The sequence below is a fragment of the Myodes glareolus genome, chromosome 6 (genome assembly GCF_982192425.1).
Source record: "Myodes glareolus chromosome 6, mMyoGla1.1, whole genome shotgun sequence".
NCBI lineage: Eukaryota > Metazoa > Chordata > Mammalia > Rodentia > Cricetidae > Myodes > Myodes glareolus.
This window is the reverse complement of record NC_142031.1, coordinates 110,878,519-110,905,054: the sequence shown is the minus strand read 5'-3', so window position 1 is coordinate 110,905,054 and position 26,536 is coordinate 110,878,519. Positions and strand designations below refer to the sequence as shown.

At 46.7% G+C, this 26,536-nt stretch overlaps 1 protein-coding gene across 1 annotated transcript in view; it reads right to left on the bottom strand.

The window, feature by feature from the left end:
- Gsdme (gasdermin E) overlaps positions 1-26,536 on the bottom strand; it is a 62,047-nt gene that overhangs the window by 18,966 nt on the left and 16,545 nt on the right. The window contains exons 4-6 of the mRNA XM_048440319.3: positions 8,012-8,183; positions 6,072-6,192; positions 443-607 (exon numbers count right to left, since the gene is read on the bottom strand). Coding sequence (XP_048296276.3) covers positions 443-607; positions 6,072-6,192; positions 8,012-8,183 — 458 coding nt within the window. The remainder of the gene's footprint in view (positions 1-442; positions 608-6,071; positions 6,193-8,011; positions 8,184-26,536) is intronic.

Sequence of the window (26,536 nt, the reverse complement as noted above, 5' to 3'; positions counted from 1 at the left end):
CCTGCACTCAGCAAAGCAAACCAGTTCCGAAGCAACAAGCTGTGTGGAGCAAAGGGAATTTTATGGTCAGTTCAGGGGTATGGCACCTCTGCCATGTGAGTGAGGCACTTCTATGGCATTTACCATGCTGACAAAGAGCAGCTGCCATGCACTGAAGCCCAGGATGTGGCAGAAGTGACAGAGACCCTGGTGTCTTCAACTCTGCTCATTACTGCATTCTCAGTAGTCTGGTTCTGTGGTCCAGGAGAGGAAAACTGCCAGGCGCCTGGCCAGCACACTCCTTGGCCTCCCACACTGACCCACCTAGGTCTTTCTCCGTTTTTCAAAACAGTAACCAAGAACTGGCCCTCCCTAAGATCCAAGGGGATCTTGAAGATAACATCACCTCTAGGGAGAGAGGGTCCACTTCTCTATCTGTCCATAACCACGCTGCAAGCCATACCTTGTTTTAAAACATGTAGTGGTTCATCCTGGGGAGAGACCCCTTGACCCCCATCCGGCATGTCCAGGAATACAAATTCTCTGTAGGCCAAGGGGTCCAAGTAGACAGAGTCAACTTTCTTCTCATGCTCAAAGCCACCATGCTTCCCTTGGAGGAGACAGAATTCTGTAGCAGGGAAAAAAGCCCACACCAGACATGGGTCAGCACAGCTCACCCGCATCACCTTTCCATAGCTCAGGCTGCGCTAAAAGACTACAGAAAGGCTTTTGTTTCTTTGCATCTGCTTTTTGAGACAGTCTGGGTTGAATGAGAAGTATCTCCCATAGGCTCATCATTTGTGCATTTGGTCCCCGGTTGGTGGCATCATTTGAGAGGCGCAGCCTTGCTGTAGGAAGTGTGTCGCCGGGGGTGGGCTCTGAGAGTTACAGCCTTGAGATCATCCAGTGTGAACTCAGCCTCTGCCCCTCTGACAGACTCTTCTTTACCTGGGACTGGAAGCCAAAGGGCACTCTCCCTCAAGTTGCCTTTGGCCACCGTGTTTGTCACAGCAACAGAAAAAGGACTAGCAAAGAGGTTTGCTATGTAGCCCAGCCTGACCTCTAACCCCAGATCCTCCTGCCTCAGCCTCCCAAGTGGTGGGATTACAGACGTATGCTACCATGTCTGCTCTCCTGAGGATTTTCACACTAGGTCTGACGAAGCATCGCATGGCAGACAAAATAGCCCTGTCTACACTACAGCAAGCTTAGGAGTACCCAAGGGCTCCTTCTGTGTCCTTCTCCTCTGAGATGAGGAAGGACCTTTCGTCTCCTGGAGACTGTGCCACCACTTCAGAGAAGGGTCAGAAAATCTGAGGTTCTGTTTTCCACCACATTCACATCCCTTCACTGTAAACTCCTTTGGGTTCCACATCCTAATGACATCACAGTGAAGGAGAACCAGAGAAGAGCTCCTGGCTAAAGCAGAGCCCAAGCAGCCCCCTTCCAACAGAAGTTCTCTGGGGGGGATCTAGATACCCTAGACAAGAGCACTGGGTCCCAGGGCTCGGAAGTGGCAGGGTCTTTACAGACAAGGATTAATTTTGGGGAGACCAGGCAACAGTAGTGTAGGTGATAAGAGATCAAGCTGGGGATACTTATGTGGCAAAATTCACGCTAGGAACAGAGGCACCACAGTGTTTGAGCAGGTGAATGGAATGCTCTGATTATGGTTTCAAATCCTCACTACTAACTACACTGCAAGACAGAAGACATTGGACTTCTGGGTGAGAAGAAGGGAGTCGCTTCAGTCACACACAGCCCCAGACAGAAGCATGGGACTGGAAGGCAGAGTGAGGACAGTGTCACTGCGGGGGGCATCAGATAGCTGGAGGAGTCACGCTGCAGGATGAGCACATGGCCGCTGCCCAAGAGCAAGCCCAACTCCAGAATGATGAATGATTAGACCCGTGAGAGGTGTAAGGAGGGGTTTTCATGGCAGCTGAGAACACAGCTGCCAGGGTGGAGGAGGGTTCACAGTGACTTACAAGATGACTAGGGTGGTTATCCAGGGTAATACTGCCATAGGCAGGAAGCTTGAATAAGCATCTCCTTTAAGCTCCCATAGGTCAGCTAGGGAAGCCATCCACAGTAACCCTGCCTGAGGCAGGAAGTATGAACAGGCATCTCCTTCCAGTTCCCACAGGTCTGTTGATGAGACTCTATCAGAAGGTTCCATGTGGAGTGATAGGAAATGCAGATGGGTAGCAAAGGGGAAAAGCAGAATTATTTAGTGGTTGTGGACCCAGTCACAACATGCAAAGGTGTGGTGCTGCCTCCAAGGCCAGGGCATGGGAAATGAGCCAAAGACAGGGATGGGGATTGAGGGGGGGCAGCAGAAATCAGAAAGCACGAAAAGAGAAAGAAGCCCCTGGGGAAAACAGGCCACCCCAAATGAGCTACAGGCAGCTTGACAGGAAAGAGTTTCTCGCCTGGGCTCTAGCTACCAAGGATCCTCCCAGAGTTCATGGCCATCCTCTCACATGAGCCACGTGTCCAAGGACCTTAGAGAAATGACACATTCACAGTAGTTAAATATAAAACTAAAATATACTAGAACTGAATTGATAAAACAATTGCAGTTACGTGCACACAATGGAATAGTACTCATTCACGAAAAGGAGACCCATGCGGAGATCTGGAGAGCATTAATCCCCAGACACAAGGCAAATGCTGTGAGATCACATTCATATGTAGACTCTAGAACAGTGAAACCTGCCAAGCAGAGAAAAGTAGTGATCATCAGGGCCTATGAAGTAGAAGAAATAGAAACACACTGCCTAAATGACCCAAAGTTCCAGCTATGAGAGAAGGGCTGTCATCAAATATACAGAATTGTAACATTAGTAATGCTGTTACCATGGAAACAAATGTGTGGGTTAAAATGAATGCTAGGGTTAAAAGAGTGGAGATGGGAGTCGGGAAATGAGAAATAAAAGGGCTGCAGCCCAGCAGTCAGGAGCACTGGCTGCACTTCCAGAGAACCTGGGTTTGATTCCCAGTACCCACATGGTGGTCCCTAACTCTAGTTCCAGGGGTTCTGGGACCTCCTCCAGGCATTCATATGGTGAATATACATTCATGTAGGTCAAACACTCATACACATAAAATAATCTAAAAGCAAAAGCAACAACAACAAAATAAACCAAGACATTCACAGCATCAGCAGTGATGCTGTATTGTTATCTGACTTCAAATCAACCTATGTGCTCAGCAACAGACAGACAGAACATGGCACATTTATAGAAAGGAATATTACTTAGTCAATGAACAAACAAACATGGACGAACCCGGGAAATAGTGTGTGTGGGGGGGGGGACATGAGTCAGACACAGAAAGGTAAACACCGTGTTCCCTTGCTCATGTCAAGTCTACAGGGTGCTGCTCTTCCAGAAGGAAAGCTGAGCCGCGCTTCCCTGGGACTGAGAAAGGGAGGGCTGGGCAGACAGGGAGTACAGCCTCCACTGGTGGAGGAAGTGGACTTGGCTGTGGTTAACAGAGCAGTGCAGATTGCAAAACAGCTTGTGACGTTGTTGAACGTTCTTATCGAAAATGGTAAATGTGCAGCAGCAGGGTGGCTCTGTGGGTAAAGGTGACTGCCACCAAGCCTGACAACCTGAGTTGTGTCCCAGGACCCAAATGGTGGAAGGAGGAAACTGACTCCTTCAGGTTGCCCTCTGACCTCCACAGGCAGGCCATGGCATGCATACATACACTCATGTAATGCAGAAACACATAAATAAATGTGATCATTTACAAAGGTCCCAACTAAAACTAATATAACCTAAATGCAAACGTGCGCGTGCGCACACACACACACACACCAATTATGTGACGCACTGACTGGGTAAATCAGTGTGGTTGGAGTAATCATTGTGGATATGCTATCATAGTATTGTACTCTTAGATACAGTGTTTCCCAACAGCCTCATGAAAACGGGAAAGTAACACAGTGATCCATCAGTCAAATCTACCTATGAAGCCCCCAGAGCAACCATTCGCATCCAATTGGACTGGACAAGTGCACATCAACACGGCTTATCATATGCTGGTACTAGGAACAATCGGGTCACCTTCGGGTGTGTTTGAGCGCAAACAAGAAGAGCAGGGATGGGGGTAAGAAGGAGAAAGTAGAAAAGGAAGGGAAGGAAGTGGGAGGGAGGAAAAGAAGAGAAGGAGAAGATGAAAGTAGTATGTGGGTGTTGGGGGGCACCTGGGGTGGTAGCATAAATCTATGATCCCGTATTTGGAGGTGGAGGCAGGGGGATAAGGATTAGTTCAAGGCCATCCTCAGCAGCATAGCCAGTCCAAAGCCGGGATGGGCTACATAAGACTACTCAACTTTTTTTTAATGTTGTGAACTAGATGCAACGAGCTAGAGTTGCCAGTCCTGTGTTCGGGGCAGCCCAGGTTTCCCTTACCTAGTATCCTTGATCGGTTTCTTAAAACTTTCTCTCTGTCACCTCAGGACAATCATTTCCACTCCCCAAAGCACAGGCTTCTCTTTGGCCAGATGAGCAAGCCAGTGCAGGGGGTCAGTGTTTTGTCCCATGCCTGTTCAGACCCTCGAATGTGCAAGAGTAGGAAGACATTAGTGATCTTCCCACCTGCACAGCAGAGCGGGGCAGTGTGTTGCATGGTCTCACAGAGGCCAACTCCCCTTACCCACTTCACCAAAGACAGGCAGGAGAGCGGCAGACAGGCACACGTGTAGTCTGTTCTCGAGGGCAGAGGTCACACTTAACAAGCATGCACAGTTACAATGACCATAGCTGCTCATCTGCCAGACTCAGCGACTGTCACACTGACTGTCGTGACTGACACTGACTGCATCCTTTACTCTACCCCCAGCACACATGCTCCCCAATGCCAGTTTGGAAGCAAACCACAGACAGACAATTCAACTGGGACATTTCAGAAGAACCTTCCAGAAGACAAAACCGTAATATCACTATCCTACACAGAAAGGTTAATATAGGTTTGTGATGTTACATTTCCCCATTCTTGCTCCCAACAAAGCTGTCAGGTAGCAGTCTCACTGGGAAGAGGGAAGAGGCCTCGAGCATCTAGCACAGTGGTTCTCAGCCTTCCTAATGCTATGATTAGGAAGTTCCTCATGTTGTGGTGGCCCCAACCATAACATTTTCCCTGCTACTTCATAACTGGAAGCTGGCTACTGTTGTGAGTTGTAATGTAAACATCTATATTTTCCAATGGTTTTAGGCAACTCCTGTGAAAGGGCCCTTCAACCCCCAAAGGGATCACAACCCACAGGTTGAGAAGCACTGATCTAGAGTAAGCAGACCGTTCTAAGAAAGGACCAATAACAGTGACGTGTGATGCCAGAGCAAGGTCAGGTTGCAGTATGGGCTCCGTGTTGGGAGGGAGCATGGAGCCACAGTGAGGACAATGTTAACAGAGAAGTCAGGGTGGTTGCTGAGTTACCACCGTCCTGGGTGCTTCCCAGACCTCGACTAGCTTAGCTCCACCCAGGGCCACCAGGGACGCTCATTCCCTTCTGAGTAGGTGGCCTGTGGAGGTTTAAATGAGAAATGCCCGCCCACACACAATCCTGGGCATTTGAACATTTGGTTCTCAGCTGCTGGCACTGTTTGGGAGGTTTGAAGGCTGTGGCCTTGGAGGAAGTGTGTCGCTGGGAGTGGAATGTGAGAGTTTAGGGACTCACACCACTTCCAGCACCCTCTGCTTCATGCTTGCAGTAGAGGATGTGAGCCTCAGCATCCTGTTCCTGCTGGCATGTCTGCTGATTCCCCAGCGCCATGGCCTTCCATCCCTCTCGACCTGTAAGCCCAGACAAACCCTTTCTTCTGTGAGCTGTTCAGGCATGGTGCTTTGTCGTAACAACCTGAAATGTAACTCCGCAGGGCCTTAACCTGGGGAAGACTCAACAGCTTCACAGGAGATCAGGCTGGCTCAGAGCTGTATTCCCCGCCACAGCCGCAGTGACACTTGAGCGGGAGGTGCATCTAACCAACTCCCCAGTGCCTCCCAGATCCTATGACGCTCTCAGAGACCTCTGCTACCTCCTCCTTCTCTCTTGCTACCAGGGCATCTACCTCATGAGGACTCACCAAACTGGCCATCCTGCTTCACATACAGCTCAATGATGCCACAGGCAATGGTGGTGGCGGCAGGGATCTCCAGCACCACATTGGAGTCCTTGATGACAGTCCCATCCTCCATTGCTGACACCTGTGGGCAAAACCATGCACCCCTTGAATACTCAAGAGGCACTCTTGGCTTCTTCCTGTCACCCCTAGGTCTAGCGTTCTAAGAATTCTGGGAAAATAGTCGCAGAGTTAAGGAAAGAGAAGGAGACAGCCAACACTGGTATCTGGTGGTGTGGGTAAGATGCCAGACCGTGGAGTAGGAAGCCACAACACAGGACACGTTTGAGAACATACCAATTATTATACCACTGTGGTCCCACACTAAGGTGATTAATGGAACTAAAGAGTTTCTGCCTCCTAGTGCCGTCATGAGCACTGTCACACCACTGCAGAGCGTCACTCGTGTCTGTGGCGATGCTGGTAACAGCTGCCCTGGGTACCTATAGTCACTGTCAGCACGGAACACATGGTAAGGATAAATGACTACGCTACTGGCTCATGCACACTAGACTAGATCTTTAAACATTTTACAGTATTTGAAGAGTATATTCCTTAAGGAAGAAAAGGAGGAAGGGAGAGAGAGAGAGAGGGAGGGAGGGAGGAAAAGAGGAAGGAGACTATAAACTTTGTGCTGAGTTAGGCTGGCGGCAACCTCATGCATCTCAGGTTCACTGCATCCCCCAGGTCCACCAGGAACCCCTGCAGACATCTAGGCCTGTATAAGTTACTCCGTGGTGTGACATCACCACCACCACCATTACCTGGTGGTGTGTAGCTCAGAGCAGAGCTAAGGGATCCATGACTGCAGATAAACAGGATCCGTTTCCAATTCCCTTCTCAGGCTTTGAGAAACCATTTTAAAATCCCAGAGAAAATCCCAACAGGATAAAGCTGGGCTGGGAAATGCTCACTGAGCTGTTCACACATCTATGGATGATGCTCTGTGCACAGACAAACCTGGGATATCAGAGACGTAGGAGAGGCTGGAAGAAAAACCCTGAGATAGGAGAAAGATGGATGGGCAGGGCTGGAGTATGGGGCAGGAATGAACCCTTCCTGCAGTACACTCAGGAACAGGAAGCCAGAGATCTATTTGTTGGCCAGTCACTGGAGACAGACAACCTAGCTTAGCCATCTGCCCCTGGCATGAGGACTTGCTTCAAAAGAAGCAGCAGCAGCAGTTGGGCTGCCAACTCCCAGGACCAGAGCTTCAAGAAGGTGGTGACCATAGACAGAAGTATCAGCAGGGCCAGCTGAAGCCACCTCTATCAGGTCCTCCTTTCCCATTCTGTGGTCCAGTTGCACGCCTGCCTACCCAGCAGCCCCAGATCTAGACTTAGACTATATGTCCACCAGCCCCTGCCGAATACAGTCTTCTAGAAAAAGCCAGCACTACCCAGAAGGCCCTGAAGTCAGGTGTAGGAAGAGAGTTCAGGGCTAATGAACCAGCTCCAGGGTCAGCTTGGGATCTGGAAGAAATAGAAAATGATAGACAGACAGATCCTCTTGTTCCTGGCCCTCCTGGTGCCTGACTAAACAGTTTCCTTGACGGAAGCGCTCTACCTCCATAAGGGGCAGTGTCTGGCCCAGGCCCAGCTAGCCACGGGAGCAGTGGTTCTCAGCTTTCCTAATGCTGTGAGCCTTCCTCATGTTGCGGTGACCCCCAATCAGAGAATTATTTTCCTTGCTACTTCATAACTTTTTTGGAAGGACCGAGGCTCAAACCACCCTCAGGTCCTAGGTCCCATGGTAACTAAGGCCAGCTGCCTCAAAGAGCTCAGCTGCCTGAGTCGGGGAGGTCTTTTTACTAGAGCCAGCTTGATTCCCATTTCTAACTCCCTGCAGGACAAGTTCTAGCTGAGGACGACTCCAGGAAAGGTCCCCGTGCTGGGACACGGCACCTGCACAATCTTGGTCTGGATCCCCACCATGCCTCCGCACTTCTCCTCCGTCTGCACATGCTCAGATATCACGCACTTCTGCGTGGTCACAATCTTCTGTGTCAGCACACACAGGACCTCATTCCTCCTCTCTAGCACCTGCTGGAGCACCGGGTTTTCCAGATTAACCGTTCTGAAAAAGAAAAAATGGTCATGAGTAGCCCCATAGCTCCAAGAGACTGACTGAGGCGGGGACCAGAATCTCCTCTTCTCGCTGAAAGTAAGAACAGGGAACAACAGCTTCATTCATTTCCTGGTGATGAGCGAGGAGGCAGGTTACCTAAGAATGGGCTTAGCCAAGCTCTCCTGCGACCATTGGCCATTCAGACCAACTGAGGGACAGGCTAGACACTGGAAGAGAATTACATATGCTTATTAACTAAGTCCCCAGCAGTCACACTGGTTTCAGTGAGGAACAATGGAAACCCCTCCTCCTGGGTAGGCCGGGGTGGGCAGAAGGGTAGCACACATTGTGGCTAGGCCTCCTCCCTAAAGCACAGGGTCCTTATGTAGCACAGCATCTTCCCACAGGGGAGAGGTGGGGGAAGGGCTGTTAACGGGCAAACGGGCAAACGGTGGTGGGAGATGAGACTGGGGCTGAGAATGGACTGTGGGAACTATGAAAACATCTCTGTGGGGTTTCTACTACAGAGACTGGAAGCCATTTGGTATGTGCTGCCCCAGGCCACCAGCATGCTTCCCCCATCCTGAGCCACTTAAAATTCTGTAGAATTTCAAGGTCAGGCCTCACTTCCAGCTGTAACTTGATGCTTAAAAGCCAATGATGAGATAGGCTCCTTGGAGACCCCAGTTAACACCATGGCTGCGGCAGGGCAGGAAGAACACCAGATCCTAGGTGTGGTCAGCATGGGAAGAGGCTCATCCTAGGCTAAGAGGACAGCTGAGGTTAATTAGCTGCAAGTTCAGCACCCGTGTCTGGGTGCTAAGGGGCCTTTGGTCCATCCTAGGTACACTTAGGATTCCCAGGTTTTTGGAAGTATCCCTGAAGTGGACAACCAGCTGATCCGGGCATTAACCAGCCCATGATCCACATATGATCAGAGACACAGAGTGGCTCATACACACCATGGGCCTAGTCAGCCATGGGAAGGAGTCAGCTCCAACACATGCGGCAATGTGAAGGAATTTATCCTCATGCTAAACAATGCAGCCTTCATAAAAGAACAAATATTGTAAGAGTCCATATCTAGGAATGATCCGGAATAGACAAATTCGCAATGATCGTGGAGACTGGAGCACTGGGCTGGAAGGTGGGGGAATCAGGGAAAAGTAAGTGCTTAATGGCTAGAGAATTCTGGCTTGTGGTGGAAAATTCCAGAGCTGGATAACGGTAGTGGCTTCACAACAGAGAGAATGTCCTTAGTGGCAGTGAATTATACACTTAATGACAGAGCTGCACATTTTATAATTTTCCCTAATAAAAAGAAAGACATACAGAACGCTGGTCAGTCTTCCACTAGCTAGGGCAATGCAAAAGTACTGCAATATCCATGTGAAACAAAACAGATTCTTAACAAAGCTGCTGGCCGAGGCACCGGGGAATGGCTCCACAATTCAGTATGACTGAATTGGATCCCCAGCGTCCATGTAAAATGCCCTTAGTGGTGCCCGCAAGGATGCAATCCTAACTCTGGAGAAGTAGAGACAAGAGGACCCCTAGAGTTTGCTGGCTAGCTGGTTTAGTCAAATCAGTGAGCTCCAGGTTCACTGAGAGACTGTCTCCAAAAATGACATGCAGTGATTGAAGAAGATGTCTGATGCCAACCTTGGATCCCCACCTACGTGCACACCCACATTGTATGTGTACTGTGCACACACATACACATATGCATAAATAGACGTGTATACACATACCATGATGGAGACACAAAAGTAGATTGATAGGCTGATTAATTAATTGTCAGGCAAGGCCTCAATTCCAGGAAGAAATATGGACAGGGAGCTGGGTGCTGCCCTCCCCTGGGTGATCTGGAGTGAGTTATGTCACGTGGTGACTCTTTCACGGAGAGCTGTCGGTAACAATGCCCTCAGCATGGCTTGTTTAAGGGGGTGGTGAACAGCCAGCTATGCCACAGCAGGCGTGTGCCACACAAACATTCCAGCCAGCATCCCAGTGAGGTCCATAGAACATAGCCACAATATGTGGCTGGGCACTGTGGGTCATTTAACTGGGTCGGGGATAAATTCCCATATCATTCTTGCTTAAAAGCCTTCAAGGCTCCTGACCTGCTCACCCAGGTTCTACAGCTCCATGACCGTGTCCCTGTCTCCTATCCTGCCAACCTCACCTTCGAGCCTTTTTGCTGTGCCTTCAAGAGGCCAGGTGCATGCCCAGTCAAAGCCCTAGAGGCACATTTGCCACCTCCTCAGCAAACGTAGCTCCATGTGAGTGGCACTTCTGCCACAATGGCACAATTAAGATGGAGAGTACATGTTCATACAACTTTCTCTAGCTTGTTCTTTTCTTTGTTCATTGCCTGCCCCTTCAGTCTAGAGTAGAAATTCCATGGAGTGGGGACCATGGCTATTGTGTTCTGCTTATCTCAGGGCTGGACCACTCAGCACCCAGAGCAGGCTCAGAAAATATTCTGGGAATAAATGAATGGGTAAATGACTATGTTAAATTCTGTCTGCTTCTTCCTTACCTAATTGCTTTTGTGTGTGTGTGTGTGTGTGTGTGTGTGTGTGTACCTGTGTGCGTATAAGTCAGAGAAAGAGGAATAGAGGAAGGGAGGGGAAAAGGATGGAGAGAGAAAGGGTAGGAAAGAAGGAAGAGTGAGGGAAGAAAACAGGTTGAAGATGGAGAGGGAGGAGAAGGATTCTGATGTTTGAGTTGGTGAATGGTGAACAGATGACTCCCCCCTTTTGCAGATACTGGGTGGCCAACAGGCACTATAGCCAATGCAAAAGCACAAACCCAGCAGAACTGCCATTGTCCAGCTGTCTCTACAAAAGCAACTTCAACAGCCCTTGTGCAAAGAGAAACTCTCCACAGACAGAGTGTAGGGCACACCTCAAGACAGTACGTGAACAACCCACGGTCAAATCAATCACAGTGCTTAGGGAGAAGCTGCCTGTGTTTTCTCTAAGATCAGGAGCAAGACTAGGGTGCCCATGCCACTAGCATCTTTGCAGGAGCAACTGAGCAAGGGAGAGAGGACAGTTAAATTAGGCGCATGCAGACGGTGTGATCTTATGTGGAGGGAAACCTAATTGCCATCAGATGAAGCCTGCACATTATGTGTTGAACTAAAAAATGAATTTAAAAAAAGCTGTTAGAACTTAACAAACAAATACAGTAAAGTGACAAAACAAAACAGTCAGTAGACAAACCTAGCACCATTTTCATACCACAATAGTGAATGTTCTGGAACAGAACTAAGAAGCCCTCTGCCAGCCTCACCTGTAATATACCAGCCCTCGCAAAGTTGGAACAGAAGGAAGGAATGCCACAAGTTCAAGGTCAGCCTGGGCTATTCAGTGAGTCCCAAGTCAATGGATGCAGAGTGAGGTCCTCCTGGCAGATATAGAGAGGGAAGAAGCAAACAAACGAACACTAATTGTGTTAGTTCCAGGGTAATCAAAGCAGTCTTGAAGAAAACACCTCACTCCAAATCATACTCCAGAGCTGGTGGTGTATACACTTGCAGGGTCGCCCCTTGGGGAGGTGAGGTGGGGGGCTGTGAGTTTGAGGCCCACCTAGACTACACAATACATCTCAAGCTCGCCTGGCCTGTGAGACTAGGATAGATGGGTACAGGAACTAGTTGTCTGACTCACTAACTGTAAAGCTATAGTGATTCTAACAGCATGGTGATAGCTGAAAACCCAACACAAAGGGCCATGGAAGAGAACATGAAGAGGCCCAGAAATTAATCTATGATCAAACAGCCACCTGAGTTCTGACAAAGGTGCCAAGAATATACGACGGCGAGAAGATAGTGCCTTTGATAAGCTGCTGTCATAGTTGGTTATACATATGCAAAAGATCCCCCTTCCCTCCCCTGCTTAAGTCATCTGCAAATGGATGAAGTCCTGAGGGTTAGCCTGGAACTATGACAAGGAGAAGGCAGGAAAAGCCGCTAGACATCAGTCAGCAAAAGCAATGGCTGACTTCGACAGGACTCCAAAAGCTCAGACCAAAGGAAAGAAGAGACATGTGGGACTCTCAGATGAAGAGATGTCTATAAAGCCAAGGCGACAACCAACAGAGTTGACAGACAGCCTGGAGAGTGAGGAGTGCCCGTCAGCTGTTCTTCCAGCAGGGGCCACACCCAGCATACATAGGAGCTCCGAAAGCTGAATACCACAAAAGCAATGTAACTAAAAACTGGGCTGTAGAACCAAAGTGGAGAACAGAAAGACAGTCAACAAACACACACACACACGTGTGTGTGTGTGTTTACATATATTTATAAATATATATATTTATATGTATGTGTTTATATATTTATTTATATATGCATATATATATGTATATATAATCAGGAAAACACAAATCAAAGCTCCATGAGATATTGTTTCACCCCCCAGAAATGGCCACTGTCAGACAAAAAAATAGCCAATGTTGTTGAGATGTGGAGGGAAGGGAACTTGTACACAGCTGAGGGGATATAAGCTATCATGGCCATCGTGGGAAACTAGAAATCAAACTATCACAGTATCCAACAGCCTTGCTGGTATCCGAGACAGACGACGCTGTTATTCAAGGGAGGCGGCAGATACCTGCACCTCCATGCTCCTTACAGTAGTATTCTCAAGGACGAGAACAAAACCAGCCCAGATTACCGTTAGCAGAGGAAGGATTAAAAGCATGTGAGATAGATGCATGTATATACACATGGAATATACACATGGTTATAAAAATGAAACCATGTCATTTGTAGCAGCGTAGATATTAACTAGAGGGCAATGAGTTAAGTAAAATAACCCAGACATGGAAAGATAAACATGACGTGTTCTCATTCATTTGTGGGGAATCTAAATCACTCTCACTGGAAGAGTGGTCACCGAGGGCTGAGACGGGAGTGTGGGATAAAAAGAAATCCAAGGGCAGGAGCGCTGGTATGGCAGTAGTGGGTGCATTGGGCCATGGCAGAGGATCTGGATATTGCTCCAGCATTCATGTTGGGCACTCAAACTGCCTGCAACTCAGGCTCCAGGGAATCCAATGCCTTCTCCCAGCCTTCAAGGGTACCCACACATGGCACACACACACACACAAAGAGGAATTACGTCCAGACCTTCAATACATGGCTGATTTTGAGAGTACCGTGGTCCATGGCATACTTAGAAATGATTGCAAGAGTGCGCAGTACTTAATGTTGGAAGAAACAGTGTGTGTGTCTCTGATTTCCCTATCATCCGTTAGTTACGTGTACTGAATAACTTCAATGTTCCTCGTAAAGATGCATAAATACTATGTCTAAATTTTTAAACCTGTGTGTTAACAGCATGGTATCTACATATGCATCTCCTTAGGCCACTATGCTTTAGACCTATAGACTGAGTCTGCAGTTAAGCGCCAGCAGGATCTGTCAGGATTCTCATTAACCCAGCAGTCCCTAACATTTTTCTCTAGCTGTCGCCTCCCGTCAGGTCACTGGAAATGAGTTTGGTTTGGGATGGTTAATGTGTGGACTCCCTTGACTGCACACATAAGAACAGTACTGTGGGTCACAACCTGTAACTAAGACAGAGGAACACTGAGGGACCTACCAGGAGTCTAATGTGACTACGACGATTGGCAAACACTACTTCATTACACTGCAGTGTTCCCCAAACAAAATCCACTAAACACCAAAGCTGTTCTAAGCTAAAGTTAAGTTGTTTTAAAAGGAAAATCTCGGCCAGACTAACCTAAGATTGCTAAAAGGCCCCACGTCCACCTTGAACCCCAAAGACATAAGTATTTGTGGCAGAAATGGAGGTGACAGGTCTCCAAGGCTTGCTGAACCCAGCAAGGTCTTTAGGGACAGCCATAGCTTTGAGAAGGGAACACAAGCTTATCCACACACACAGGCCCATGGCCAAGACTGAGGGTAGCATGGAGCTGTCCTACAGCCCTGACTTAGGAGACACACCATGTCTTCCTGATCAAGCTACAGGGCAGGGGCAGGGCAGGGGGCCTTCACCTCTGTCCGTCCTGTGAAGAGATCACCTTACTGGTTTCCAAGATAGTGATGCATCTTTTGGAGGCCAAACACTGGACAAATTTAATAATCTTCAGTTCAGAAGGTCCTGCTAGGGACAGAGGGCGATAAGAGAAAATAGATGTCCATTTGACCCTGTGCAAAATAATCTCGAATGGGATCCTTGCCCATCTCCTCTTCCTGCTAACACTGCATGACCCAAAGCAGCAGGAGAGGCTCCTATGCCCCTCGGGGGAACTGTCCTCAAGCACAGACCCAAAATAGCTTGGCGCTGCGCCCGTAGCTCTAACGTCACCCCTCAGACCTTGGCAAGGATTACCCTGTAACAGAGATCCCCCAGTACCAGCAAGTGGAAAACCACAGGCCAATGAACTTGTTCAGCTTCCAATCTTACAGTCCTGTATGCACTAAAAGTTCCAAAACCAAAAGCCATTTAAAATCCTGGTTAAAGACTGAGACAATAGCTGAATAGGAGGGGACTAACCTAGCATATGTGAGGTCTAAGTTCAATTCCTATGACTGGAAATAAATGATGGAGCTTGAGAGTTAGCGCAGTGGTTTAGAGCACCTGTTGCTCTTGCATAAGACCTGGGTTTGATTCCTGTTTCTAACTCCACTTCCAAAGGATTCTGGCGCCCTCTTCTGGCCCCTATGGGCAATTAGGCATGCACATGGTGCAGGTACATATATCTGGCAAAATATTCATATATATATATATATATATATAATAAAGTATATAAAATTTAAAGATTATAAAAATCTTTTCTGCGCTGGAAGGATAGTTCAGTCAATAAAGTACGGTGAGGAGCAAGACAGCTGAGGTCGATTGGCAATGTCTGCATAGGCATAAAAGGGTACAGTCATGGGGACCCAGACACAACAGGACATCTGTTCATAGAATGTGCCCTAGCAGCTTATCCTGATCATCCGGGACAGCAGGAGCAGCAATGCCATCAGGGCACCCATCTTCTGACAGTTTATTTTAAAGGCCACTGGCTTTACAGAATTCTAGACACCAGGCAACGGTGGAAACCCATTGTGCAGAAGTGCTCAGGAACAAAAGAATTGATTTTGACATGGCCCCAGAAATAAGATGGGGACATTAAAAAGAGTCCACGAAGTGGTCGGCTTTGAACACACACACACACACACACACACACACACACAAACACGAGCAACACTGAATGAATTTAACAGGTTGAGTTTATGTGCACCCACATGTGCATATGTAACAATAATTAAAGGCGAGGCCATGCATCTGAGAGGGAGTCAGGGGACATAGGAAGAGTTGGAGGGGGGCAGGGAATAGAAGTGGTGTGACTACGCCAAACATGTAGAAAATTCTCCAAAGAAACTTAATTCAAATTTTAAAAACCAAATGGCAGAAGGAAAAAGAAAAAGCTAGTCAACAGAAACAAAAAGAGGCTGCCACTGCAGGGGTGTTAAGCAAGAATTACCAGCACACAGAAATGTAGATCTGTATTGATGATTAAAGCTACGGTAGTTGGGGTGTTTCTCTCAAAAGGCTTCGATTTACTAGCTACGGCTACAGCTAAAAAGGGAGGCAAATGTGTGTACACCAGCTGCAGGTCTGAAAACTACACCAACTTCGTTTCCAACCTCCTGGCACTGCCCTCTTGGCACTTCACAGCGGGAAAGCCTGCTGCTTTTGGACAGCCCACCTCCTCCAGGGTCACAGTTCCAAGCCCATGGCCAAGGTTTTATTTTGGAAACTGCCTCCTAGAGTCCCAGAATGCAGGCCCCTGCTGCTGCCTCTCATCTGCCTGCTGACTGCTCCCTGGAGACCCTGCTTCCTACCTTCTAAGGTCTAGCTTGAGGACAGTCAGAGGAGGGGGGTGGTCCTCAGCCCCTATTCCCCAGGCATGAAGCTGTGTTCTGTGTCCGACAGGCTAGAACCCCCCTCACCCAGAGTGTGGGCACCTTAGAACACTCCTGGCAGGCTAGAACCCCCCTCACCCGGAGTATGGGCACCTTAGGACACTCTGGTTTTGTGCAGGTGCTGAAGAGTCATGGGCTGCAGGGAGGGAGGTCTAGGTCAGGTCCTACCATGAGCCTTGACTCATCTCTCACCCAGTTATAGTCATTATATTTTTCCTTAAGGTCTGAGGAGCAATTTTGTTCATTGAGACCCAGGGAATGCTATACTGGGAAGATTTTCCTCCCACTTAAAAGGAGTCACGTGTAACAGGTCATTTGTCTACACGTGGATCTTGTTGTCTATAACATAAACTAACATATAGAACCAAGAAAACTCAGGCTGTTGAGACAGCAGCAGGTGGGAATGCCACCCGGGTCCTCACCAAGGTTGAACTAGCCACTCAGCTTCTACCTCAGGATGTTTCCTTAATTGAGGTAAGAAATGTTCTTTGCAACAAGAACATTGCAACCCTGTTCTCTAGGTTACTGTCTTCCTTTTTTGTCAGAGAGACACAAAGCACAGAGAACTCACAAGTCAAGGACCCAAGGGACACAGGGCACTGTGGGTAGAACAGGGTCTCAGCTCAACAATTCCGCCTTGTCTCATCTGAAACTCTACACCCATCCTTCCTCTCCTTCCCGAGCCCCTACTGAGCCCTGCATAGCTTAATCCACACTTGCTTAACAAATGAGCAGTCCTTCCGCTCAGCTCCCCCAGGAAAGCTCCAAAAATACTGGCAGCAGAGCCTCCGGAAACAGCCACCGCTGGCCACTGAGGATCAATGTCCAGCGAGGATGCGCCAGCAGTCTCTACGATAAACCAGCTTCCAATGAGAGAGGGAAGGAAGGTTCATGCTGATGTAAGGGGTAGTATTTTGGCTCAGGACTTCAGTCATCTCACTCCACGGCTGCTTGGCTCCATCGCTGTAACCAGTGTGTGGTGGGTGAATCCTGGTCCTCACCAGAGCCAGGGAGTTAAGTGAAGAAGAGAGAAGCAGAGGTTCCCCATAGTTCCCCTGAGGACATGCTTCCAATAACCTAACCTCTACTGCATCCTAGTAGCCTCATAGGCTTGGAACCTAGTCACTAACAAATGAACTTAGATCCAAACTACAACAACCTGGGGCAACAGACAGAAAAGTCTGGAAACCTCAACCACTGTGATGCACGACCTTGAATAAGGGGGGAAACATTCTAGATCTCTTAACTACTGAGACCTGGCATCCTCACTTTTAGGATATAGTCATCTCCTCTCTGTTTTCCATGATTTCAGTTACCTGAAGTCAGCCACAGCCCCAAAGCCTAAGTTCTCACCGTTCTGAGGAATGCAGTAGACTGCCCTGCAGACAGGACTCCTGGGCTATGACTCGTCCTTTGTCCAGTGCATCCGCCGTGTATACGCTACTCACCCGGGAGCCACCTAACAGCAGCCCCCGTTAAACTGACTTGTGACATTCCAGTGGTTGTGTTCAAGTAATTTCCATTTTAATTAATAATGATCCCCAAAGGGGGACTGACGATGGCACCTTGGATGTGCCCAAAAGATGCTTGAACATGCTTCCTTTGATGGGAAAGTGTAAGTTCGCAATAAGGAAAGTGAAGAGAGCATGCGCTAAGACCAACAGTAAGGCAAATCTACCTGTGAGACTGCAGGAAAGATGGCGCTAATTGTTGTCAGTATCTGACTATCAAGTTATGGTCACAGCAAGTGTAAGTCCTTAGCTGCTCACCTCACGTGCCCTGATGAAGGAATGGGCGCAGCATGGTAAGATAGCCATTTACATGACTTCACAGTGAGTCATGATTTAATTGCAGTATATTGATCGATTTTGTTAGTAGTTTACCTTCTACTCTGCCTGGTTTATAGATAGAACTTTACCATACACGTGGACATGACAAAAAGAGTCAACAGAGTACTGATACTATGCTCAGTTTTATCACACATTGGAGACCTTGGACCATGTCCTCTGAAGTTAAGAAGGGATGGCTGTAATGAAAAAGGGCTCTGTGTGTGTGTATGTGTGTGTGTGTGTATGTGTGTGTATATGTGTATGTGTGTATATATATATATATATACAATATATGTATATATATTGAATTCTCTTTTACTTAGTTGCAAAGAAGATGTAGATGGCTTCATATTTGTAAACTGCAAAAGGAATTGAAGCTGGAGCATGATGCTAACTGCGCATGATTCCCCAAGTGACCGGACCGCCCTCCCCCCACCACACCTGCTCCTAACACATTCATTTCTGGCATCGTATCTTCATCCCACAGAACAGCCCAGAGAGGCTGAGAGGGAAAATGACTAAGCAATTACAGATGCTCACCCTTTCAGGTGATGTAATTAATTAACTGCCGCCGGGTGATGCGGCACAGCAAGCGGGAGGATGAGAAGCGAACAAAGCTGAGCAGTGAGGGGAAAGCCGGACTCACCCTTGGGAATTTGCTTCCTTTCCAAGCTCCGTGCATAGCAGCTGGACTGGAAAGAAATCATACGGTTTGTGGGTCTGGCCTTAAATCCTGAGTCCAGGCAAACTAATTAATTTCTGAATTCAACTCCTCGTATGTAAAATGAAGATAAACCAATTATTCTCTCAAGTGAGCAGTGCTCAGTGCGCTGCCAGAGCCCACGTGAATAAGAAGAGCATGCCAGGAGGGACACGGGGAGACCAAGGAGCTCACAGCAGGTGATCCCTCAGCACGCTCAGCACCCCAACAGGAGAGTGGGGATGTGCCCCTATAGGGGGACATTGGGTCTAGACTGGGACACAAGGAATAATTAGGAACTGGCTGGGTGTGGCAGGAAGAAAGAGCTGTGTGGTCGGAAGGAGTGAAGGAGCCTTCAGGTCGGACCTAGGGGAAGACAGCCTAGTGTGTGCCTCTGAGGAACTGAAGTCAGGTGACAGGCCTGAGGGTTGAGGAGAACACGGAGAACAATGGTTCTACAGAGGCCATGTTGGACTGTGTAGCCAAGAGGCTATGCGGACCACTTCCTGGCTAGGGAAGGCACACGAGTATGAACTGGCCGTGGTTAGTGAGTGACACGATCTGATTGGTTGGCTGTGGAGGAGCCAGAGGTGGAAGGGGCCGGAAGAGGGCTGACAAGAGAGAGTGACAGAAAGGGTCAGGAAGCTGGGACAATGAGAACAGATAAAATCAGTTCTCAAGAGCAAGAATCAATGGGTGAGAGATGTGTGTAAAGGAGAAGACATATCCCATCCCAGCTTCTTGGCTGAAGCTGATGAACACTACTCACTGTGAAGCTCCGAGGAGGGTGGGAGAGGAAGACAGGAAATTCAAAGTTGGGTATTGTCAGCCATATCAAACTCTGGAGAGCCCAGAGGAACGCACACAAGCCACCTGAATCCCAGCTCCTGACTCAAGCCAGCCCGTGCAGCTGTGGACACTAACTCATCACCTGGGGCCAGGGAAACGAGAGCTACAGAGGATGCACCAGGCGAGCAACTCTGGGGCCAGCACTTCCCCGCTTCTAAGCTCCACAGTTCCTGCCCCATCTCAGCATGCTAACCACATCTCTCCTCCAGGAGCGCTGAGTTACCCCAGGCTTGGTACCCAGGCTCTGCTGTGTCAGAAGTGAACCCACTCACAACCATGCTGAAGGGACTGGGGAATTTACCTCGTGCCAGGGGCAGCTGTCCAGTTCTCTTTATGTTCTCATCTAATTCTCAGAGAAACACATTTTTTCTAATGATGTTCAGGGTAATGAAGGCAAAAGATTCTGGCTCCTAAGTGTTGGTTCTGATTTAAAAATGTTGTAGACCGGGCGTGGTGGTCTACACAGAGAAATCTGTCTAGAAAAAAAGAATGAAAGAAAGGATGGAAGGAAGGAAAGAAGGAGGAAGGGAGAAAGGGAGGGAGACAGAAAGAGAGAAAGTTTGTGGAGCCAGATAGTAAGTGGTATATATTTATTACGTTATTCCCTAATTTACATTATGCCATACTTTCCACAATTCTTTTTTCATTTTAAAAAACAAACCTTCCAGATATGATGGTGCAATATATATTTTTAGCTTATTTGTTCAGTTTTTGGAGACAGGATTTCTCTGTGTGGCCCTGGCTGTCCTGGAACTCACTTTGTAGACCAGGCTGGTCTCAAGCCCACAGAGATCTACCTGCCTCTGCCTCCCGAGTGCTGAGATTGAAGGTGTGAGCCACCACTGTCCAATGATGGTGCACATTTGTAATCTGAGCAGTTGGGAGTCAGAGGGTCGGGCTACATAGTAAAATCCTAGCACACACTGAGACACACACACTGAACCTAGTTTGTCACCCAACCATGGGTCTAAAAAATAGCTGCTAACATTAAGAAATGAGTGTAAGGTGTCTCTGCTGGCTGTGCTCACTCTAGACCTTAGAGTGCCCTTATTTAGATGACTCTCATGCCCATGCCGGCCCTGAGGGAGGAACAAAGAGGGAGCGGAGAAGTGCAAAAACGAGTGCATGACGATCGAATGCGCTCCACGGAGAAGAACCCAGGAGAAAAGAAGGGCGTGTCCACCTTTGCCGTGTATGTTCTTCTTAAAAAGCAAGACATGATGGAAAAAAAACTCCTAAATCAAATCCTGGATAATTGTGACGATTTATTGCCACGTTATCTCACTCACAGTATATCAATTTACATAATTAATGGAGAGTTCTTCGTCAAGAGCCTACTTTCTAGCACCAAACAGACTGGACCAAAAAAAAAAAAAAAAGTCCCCTTGCCACATAATAATTAAAACACAAAACAGACAAAATAAAGAAAGAATATTAAGAGCTGCAAAGGAAAAGGTCAAGTAGCATATAAAGGCAGACCTATCAGAATTAAACCCAACTTTTCAATGGAAACTCTGAAAGCCAGGAATTCCTGGACAGATGTGCTATAGACATTAAGAGACCATGGATGCAAGTCCAGACTACGATACCCAGCAAAGCTTGAAATAACCATCGATGGAGAAAACAAGATACTCCTTGAAAAGACCAGATTTAAACTATACCTATCCATAAATCCAGCTCTACAGAAAGTATTAGGAGGAAAACTCCAGCCCAAGGAAGCTAACTGCACCCACAAAAACACAGGCAACAGATAACCTCACACCAGCAAACCCCAGAGAAGGGAACCGCATAAACACTGCCACTGAAAAATAACAGGAATTAACAATCACTGGTCGTTAACGACTCTTAATATCAATGGACTCAATTCAACTGTAAAAACACAAGATAAGAGAATGAATACGAAAGCAGGATCCATCCTTCTGTTATATACAAAAAAAATACACCTCAACCTCACAGACAGATAACACCTCAGACTAATGGGTTGGGAAAAAATTTTACAATCAAATGGACCTAAGAAACAAGCAGGTGTACCTATCCTAATAGCTAACAAAATAGACTTCAAACTAAAATTAATCAAAAGAGATGGAGAAAGACATGTTATACTCATCATAGGAACAATCCATCAAGATGAAGTTTCAATCCTGAACATTTATGCCCCAAATACAAGAGCACCCACATATGTAAAAGAAACATTTCTAAAGCTTAAATCACACTAATAGTAGGAGACTCTCCCCAACAGACAGATCAACCAGACTGAAACTTAACAGATAAATAAGAGAACTTACAGATGTTATGACTCAAATGGATTTAACAGACATCTATAGAACATTTCACCCAAACACAAAAGAATGTACCTTCTTCTCAGCACCTCATGGAACCTCCTCTAAAACTGACTATATACTCAACAAAGCAAACCTCAACAGATACAAAAAAAAAAAAAAATGGAATAACCTCCTGTATCTTATTGGATCAGTTACAGTTTAAAGTTAGAATTTAATAACACTAATTGCAGAAAGTCTACAAATTCATGGAAATTGAACAGTGCTCAGTTGAACCACCCCTGGGTCAAGAAAGAAATAAAGAAATAAAACACCTCCTAGAATTCAATGAAAATAAACGCACAACATAACCAAACCTATGAGACACTATGAAAGATGTGCTAACAGGAAAGTTCATAGCGCTAAGTGCCTGCATAAAGAAAACGGAGAAATCCCACACTAGGTACTTAACAGCTCACCTGAAGCTCTATAACAAAAAGAAGCAGACTCACTCAGGAGGAGTAGATGACAGAAAATAATCAAATTGAGGGCTGAAATCAAAAAAATAGAAACAAAGAAAACAATACAAAGAATCAATGAAACAAAGACTGGTTCTTTGAGAAAATCCTCAAAGCCTTATCCAAAAGAGTCAAAAGGCAGAGACAGAACACCCAAATTAACAAAATCAGAAATGAAAAGGGGGACACAACATCAGACACCATGGAAATCCAGAGAATTATTAGATCATATTACAAAAGCCTGTACGCCACAAAATTGGAAAATGTAAAAGAAATGGACAATTTTCTGGAAAGTGACCACATACCAAAATTAAATCAAGACCAGGTGAACAATTTAAATAGACCTATAACCTACAAGGAAATAGAAGCAGTCATCAAAAGTCTCTCAACAAACAAACAAACAAAAAGCTCAGGGCCCGAATTCTATCATAACTTCAAAAAAGAGCTAATACCTATACTCCTCAAAGTGTTCCACACAGTAGAAACAGAAGAGACATTGCCAGACTCTTTTTATGAGGCCACAGTTACCCTGATACCGAAATCACACAAAGACTCAACCAAGAAAGAGCATTACAGACCAATCTCCCTCATAAACATTTATGCAAAAATACTCAATAAAATACTGGGAAACTGAATCCAAGAACACATCAAAAAAATCATCCACCATGATGAAGTCAGCTTTATCCCAGAGATACATGGATGGGTCAACATACGAAAATCTATCAATGTAATCCCCCATATAAATAAACTGGAAAAAAAAACCCAATATGATCATCTCATTAGATGCTGAAAAAGCACTCAACAAAATCCAACACCCCTTCATGATAAAGGTCTTGGAGAGATCAGGGATACAAAGAACATATCTAAACATGATAAAAAAAAAAAAAGCAATACATAGCAAGCCGACAGTCACCATCAAATCAAATGGGAAGAAATTCAAAGTGATCAGGAACAAAACAAGGCTGTCCATTCTCCCCATATCTATTCAACATAGGTCTAGAAGTTCTGGCTACAGCGATAAGGCAACAAAAGGAAAGCAAAGGGATACAAATTGGAAAGGAAGAAGTCAAACTTTTGCTATTTGCAGATGATATAATAGTATACATAAGTCACCCCAAAACTCTACCAGTGAATTCCTACAGCTGATAAAAATGTTCAGTAATGTGGCAGGATACAAGATCAAATAAAAAAAAATCAGTATCCCACCTATATACAAATGATAAAGAAGCTGAGAACGTAATCAGAGAAACATCACCCTTCACAATAGTCAAAAATAACATAAAATATCTTATGGCAACACTAACCAAAGAAGTGAAAGACCCATTCAACAAGAACTTTAAGTCTTTGAAGAAAGAAGTTGAAGAAGATATCATAAAATGGAAAACTCTCCCATGCTCTTCGATGGGTAGGATCAACATAATAAAAATGGCAATCCTATCAAAAGCAATCTGTAGATTTCAATGCAATCTCCATCAAAATCCCAACACAATTCTTCACAGACCTTGAAAGAACAATAATCAACTTCATATGGAAAAACAAACAAACAAAAAAACAAAAATAGCCAAAACAATCCTGTACAATAAAGAAACTTCTGGAGGCATCACCATTCCTGATATCAAGCTCTATTATAAAGCTACAGTAATGAAAACAGCTTGGTGTTGGCATAAAAAAGTTTGACTAATGGAACCAAATCAGAGATCTGGATATTAATCCACACACCAGCTCTAAGACTTTTGGCTACAAAACTTGTATACAGTTGGGACCTTATCTAAATGGCTGAAATAAAAACGCCCGGCTGCAAATATGTCCCTGAGAACATCCAATACCGTGGCATCGCTGGTGACCGTGCCCAAGGCCACAGCTCTACCCACAGCACCTTATCAAGCCTGGTGATGTTCCAGGAGTCCAAAGACGGGCAGAGCACACAGATAAGACTTTATTACTCTAGTATGAAGTCACAGGAATGCTAGCTTGACTGCTACCCATCCAGAGACTTGGAAAGCCTTCCGTCCTTCCCAGACAGCTCACCTTCAGCTCTCAGCAAAACGTCACAAGGGGGCGGGTGGCTCTGCACTAAGCACCTCCTGGGGCCAGGTACTGCACCTATTTTTTTCTGATTCTTCAGTGTTGGGGTCAGAACCCAGAGCCCATGCATGTAGATCATACATCCTGACATGCATTCTTTAACATGTTCCTCGTTTCTTAGCTACCACTCCCCAAAAATGTCCCATCTCCCATCACACCTGCAGCTGATGGGTGAACCATCTTCCCAACCTGTCCAGCCATGTCCAGGTGGAGCAGGCCTGCCTGACCCATCCCAAACACCCTAGGAAGACAGATCCCATTCTACACTTCACCTGTAAACACCCTCAGGGGTACTCCGCATCATATCCAAATCACGTTTACCTCCACCAATTCAAGCAAGATTTAGAGGAAAGGATAGGAGACTTGGAACCCAGAACTCCAGAACCCAGAACTTGGAACCCCAGCTGTAGCATACAGACTGGGCTCTGTGACTGGGAACAGTTTCCCTTCCCTAAGCCTCAGTTTGCTCACACACAAAAGCAGTCTGCTGTGCAGAGAGAATGAGCCGAGAAATAGCCACTGCCTGGCACATAGTAGGTGCCCCAAAGGTGGCTCTCCCCTTCTCCCTTCCTCTTCCCTCTTCTAAGTCTTCTCCCACAGCTATTCACAAGATCCCCCAAGCTTCCCTTTGACAGTAGCTTTTACACCAGAATCACGGAGACTTTCTTTCAAATCCTGTATCATGTGATCTGATTGCAGAGCATTGCCCAACTCTGGTTCCTGAAATAGAAATGACAAAACTGCAGATTGGAGCTAAAAGGGGATGGGTAAAAAGTGGGGGAGCAAAAGCCCTGGACTTTCTCAGCCTCCCTGTGCTCATTCCTCCATGAAGAGTGTCACCAGAGTTATTAGCAAAGTGAATGAACATCGCCCTGTTGCAGTTTGGTTGCAGATAAACAATACCTAACCTCCCCCACCCCTCCCCATGTCCATTGCAGGAAAGAAGGAAGGTGCCTTTGTGGAAAAGAGCAAGAGAGGAGGGAAATAAGATCAGCCACGGAGTGACTGTGCCTCCCACCCAGTACCGCTAAAGAGACCCACAAGTCCTCTGGCCGAGAGTGAGGAACTGGGGGAGTCCCAGGGAAAGCTAGGAGGTATCAAATACATGATAGCGCTCTCCCGTGCCCATTAAACAGGGCAGCTACAGGTGCCCAGCTTGGAAGTCTGACGTTGCCCAGCCTGTGCTAAATCTGCTCACCAAATGCTTGACATGTATGTTTCGTTGTATTTGTATTTATCAATTTAAAACATACTTTCACTCAATAAGCATATCATTCTTTGAATCCTAAAAACAAGGTTGAACTTTCTTCTGATTATTGTCTTTGGCATTGCCAGGGCCAGAGCCCAGCCTTGCATGTGCAAGACAAGTGCCCTACCAACTGACATACACCACCAGCCCTAAGAACGTCAGAAGAGACAAGCTACCTACGTCTAAATATAAATGGCTGTTCCAGTGATGCACAGGCATTTGCATTTTCTGTCTTAAGTAGGAAAGGGTGACAAAAATGACACATGGGGACGCACACACGGCTCTGTACACACTGAAATACCATCTCCCTTGGACCTCTGCACTAACTTCTCTCTTGGTCCCCTGGCTTCTGCCCATCCATTCTCTTCCCGACCCAGTTGCCAAGAAAATCCATCTAAAGAGTAAGTCAACATGTCACTTTCCTGCTTGGAATCTCCAGGGACATCCCGTCTTACTTAGATTGAGAGGCAAAGTCTTTCCAGTGGCCTCTAGGTCCTGAGGGACCTGGATCTCCCCTGTCCTCCCCTTAGTCACCCTAGGGCAGCTATCCTAGTCACAGCACGAAGTACCCTTGTGAAGGACCCTGCTTGTTTTCTCCTTCTTCAAGGCTTTGTTCTTAGACCAGTTTCTCCAGTGTCTTCTCTGGCCTCGCTGTAAGACAGCATCCCCCTTTGCTACACCTTCCCCAGGCCTCCCATCTCATTGGTATCCTGCGTGGTTTATTTAACTCCACATTTGGAATCTCTGCCACTAGAATGTGGACAGAAGACACAGCATTTTGCTCGCTGCGGCAGCCCCAGTATGGAGAGTATATCGCAGTCAGTAGAATTACTCGGTGAGCGTTGAATTGACATGAGGAAGAATGTCAATAAGGATGAGTTATCTGGGATAAAAATGAATAAACACAGGATTTCCTTCCAAACGTC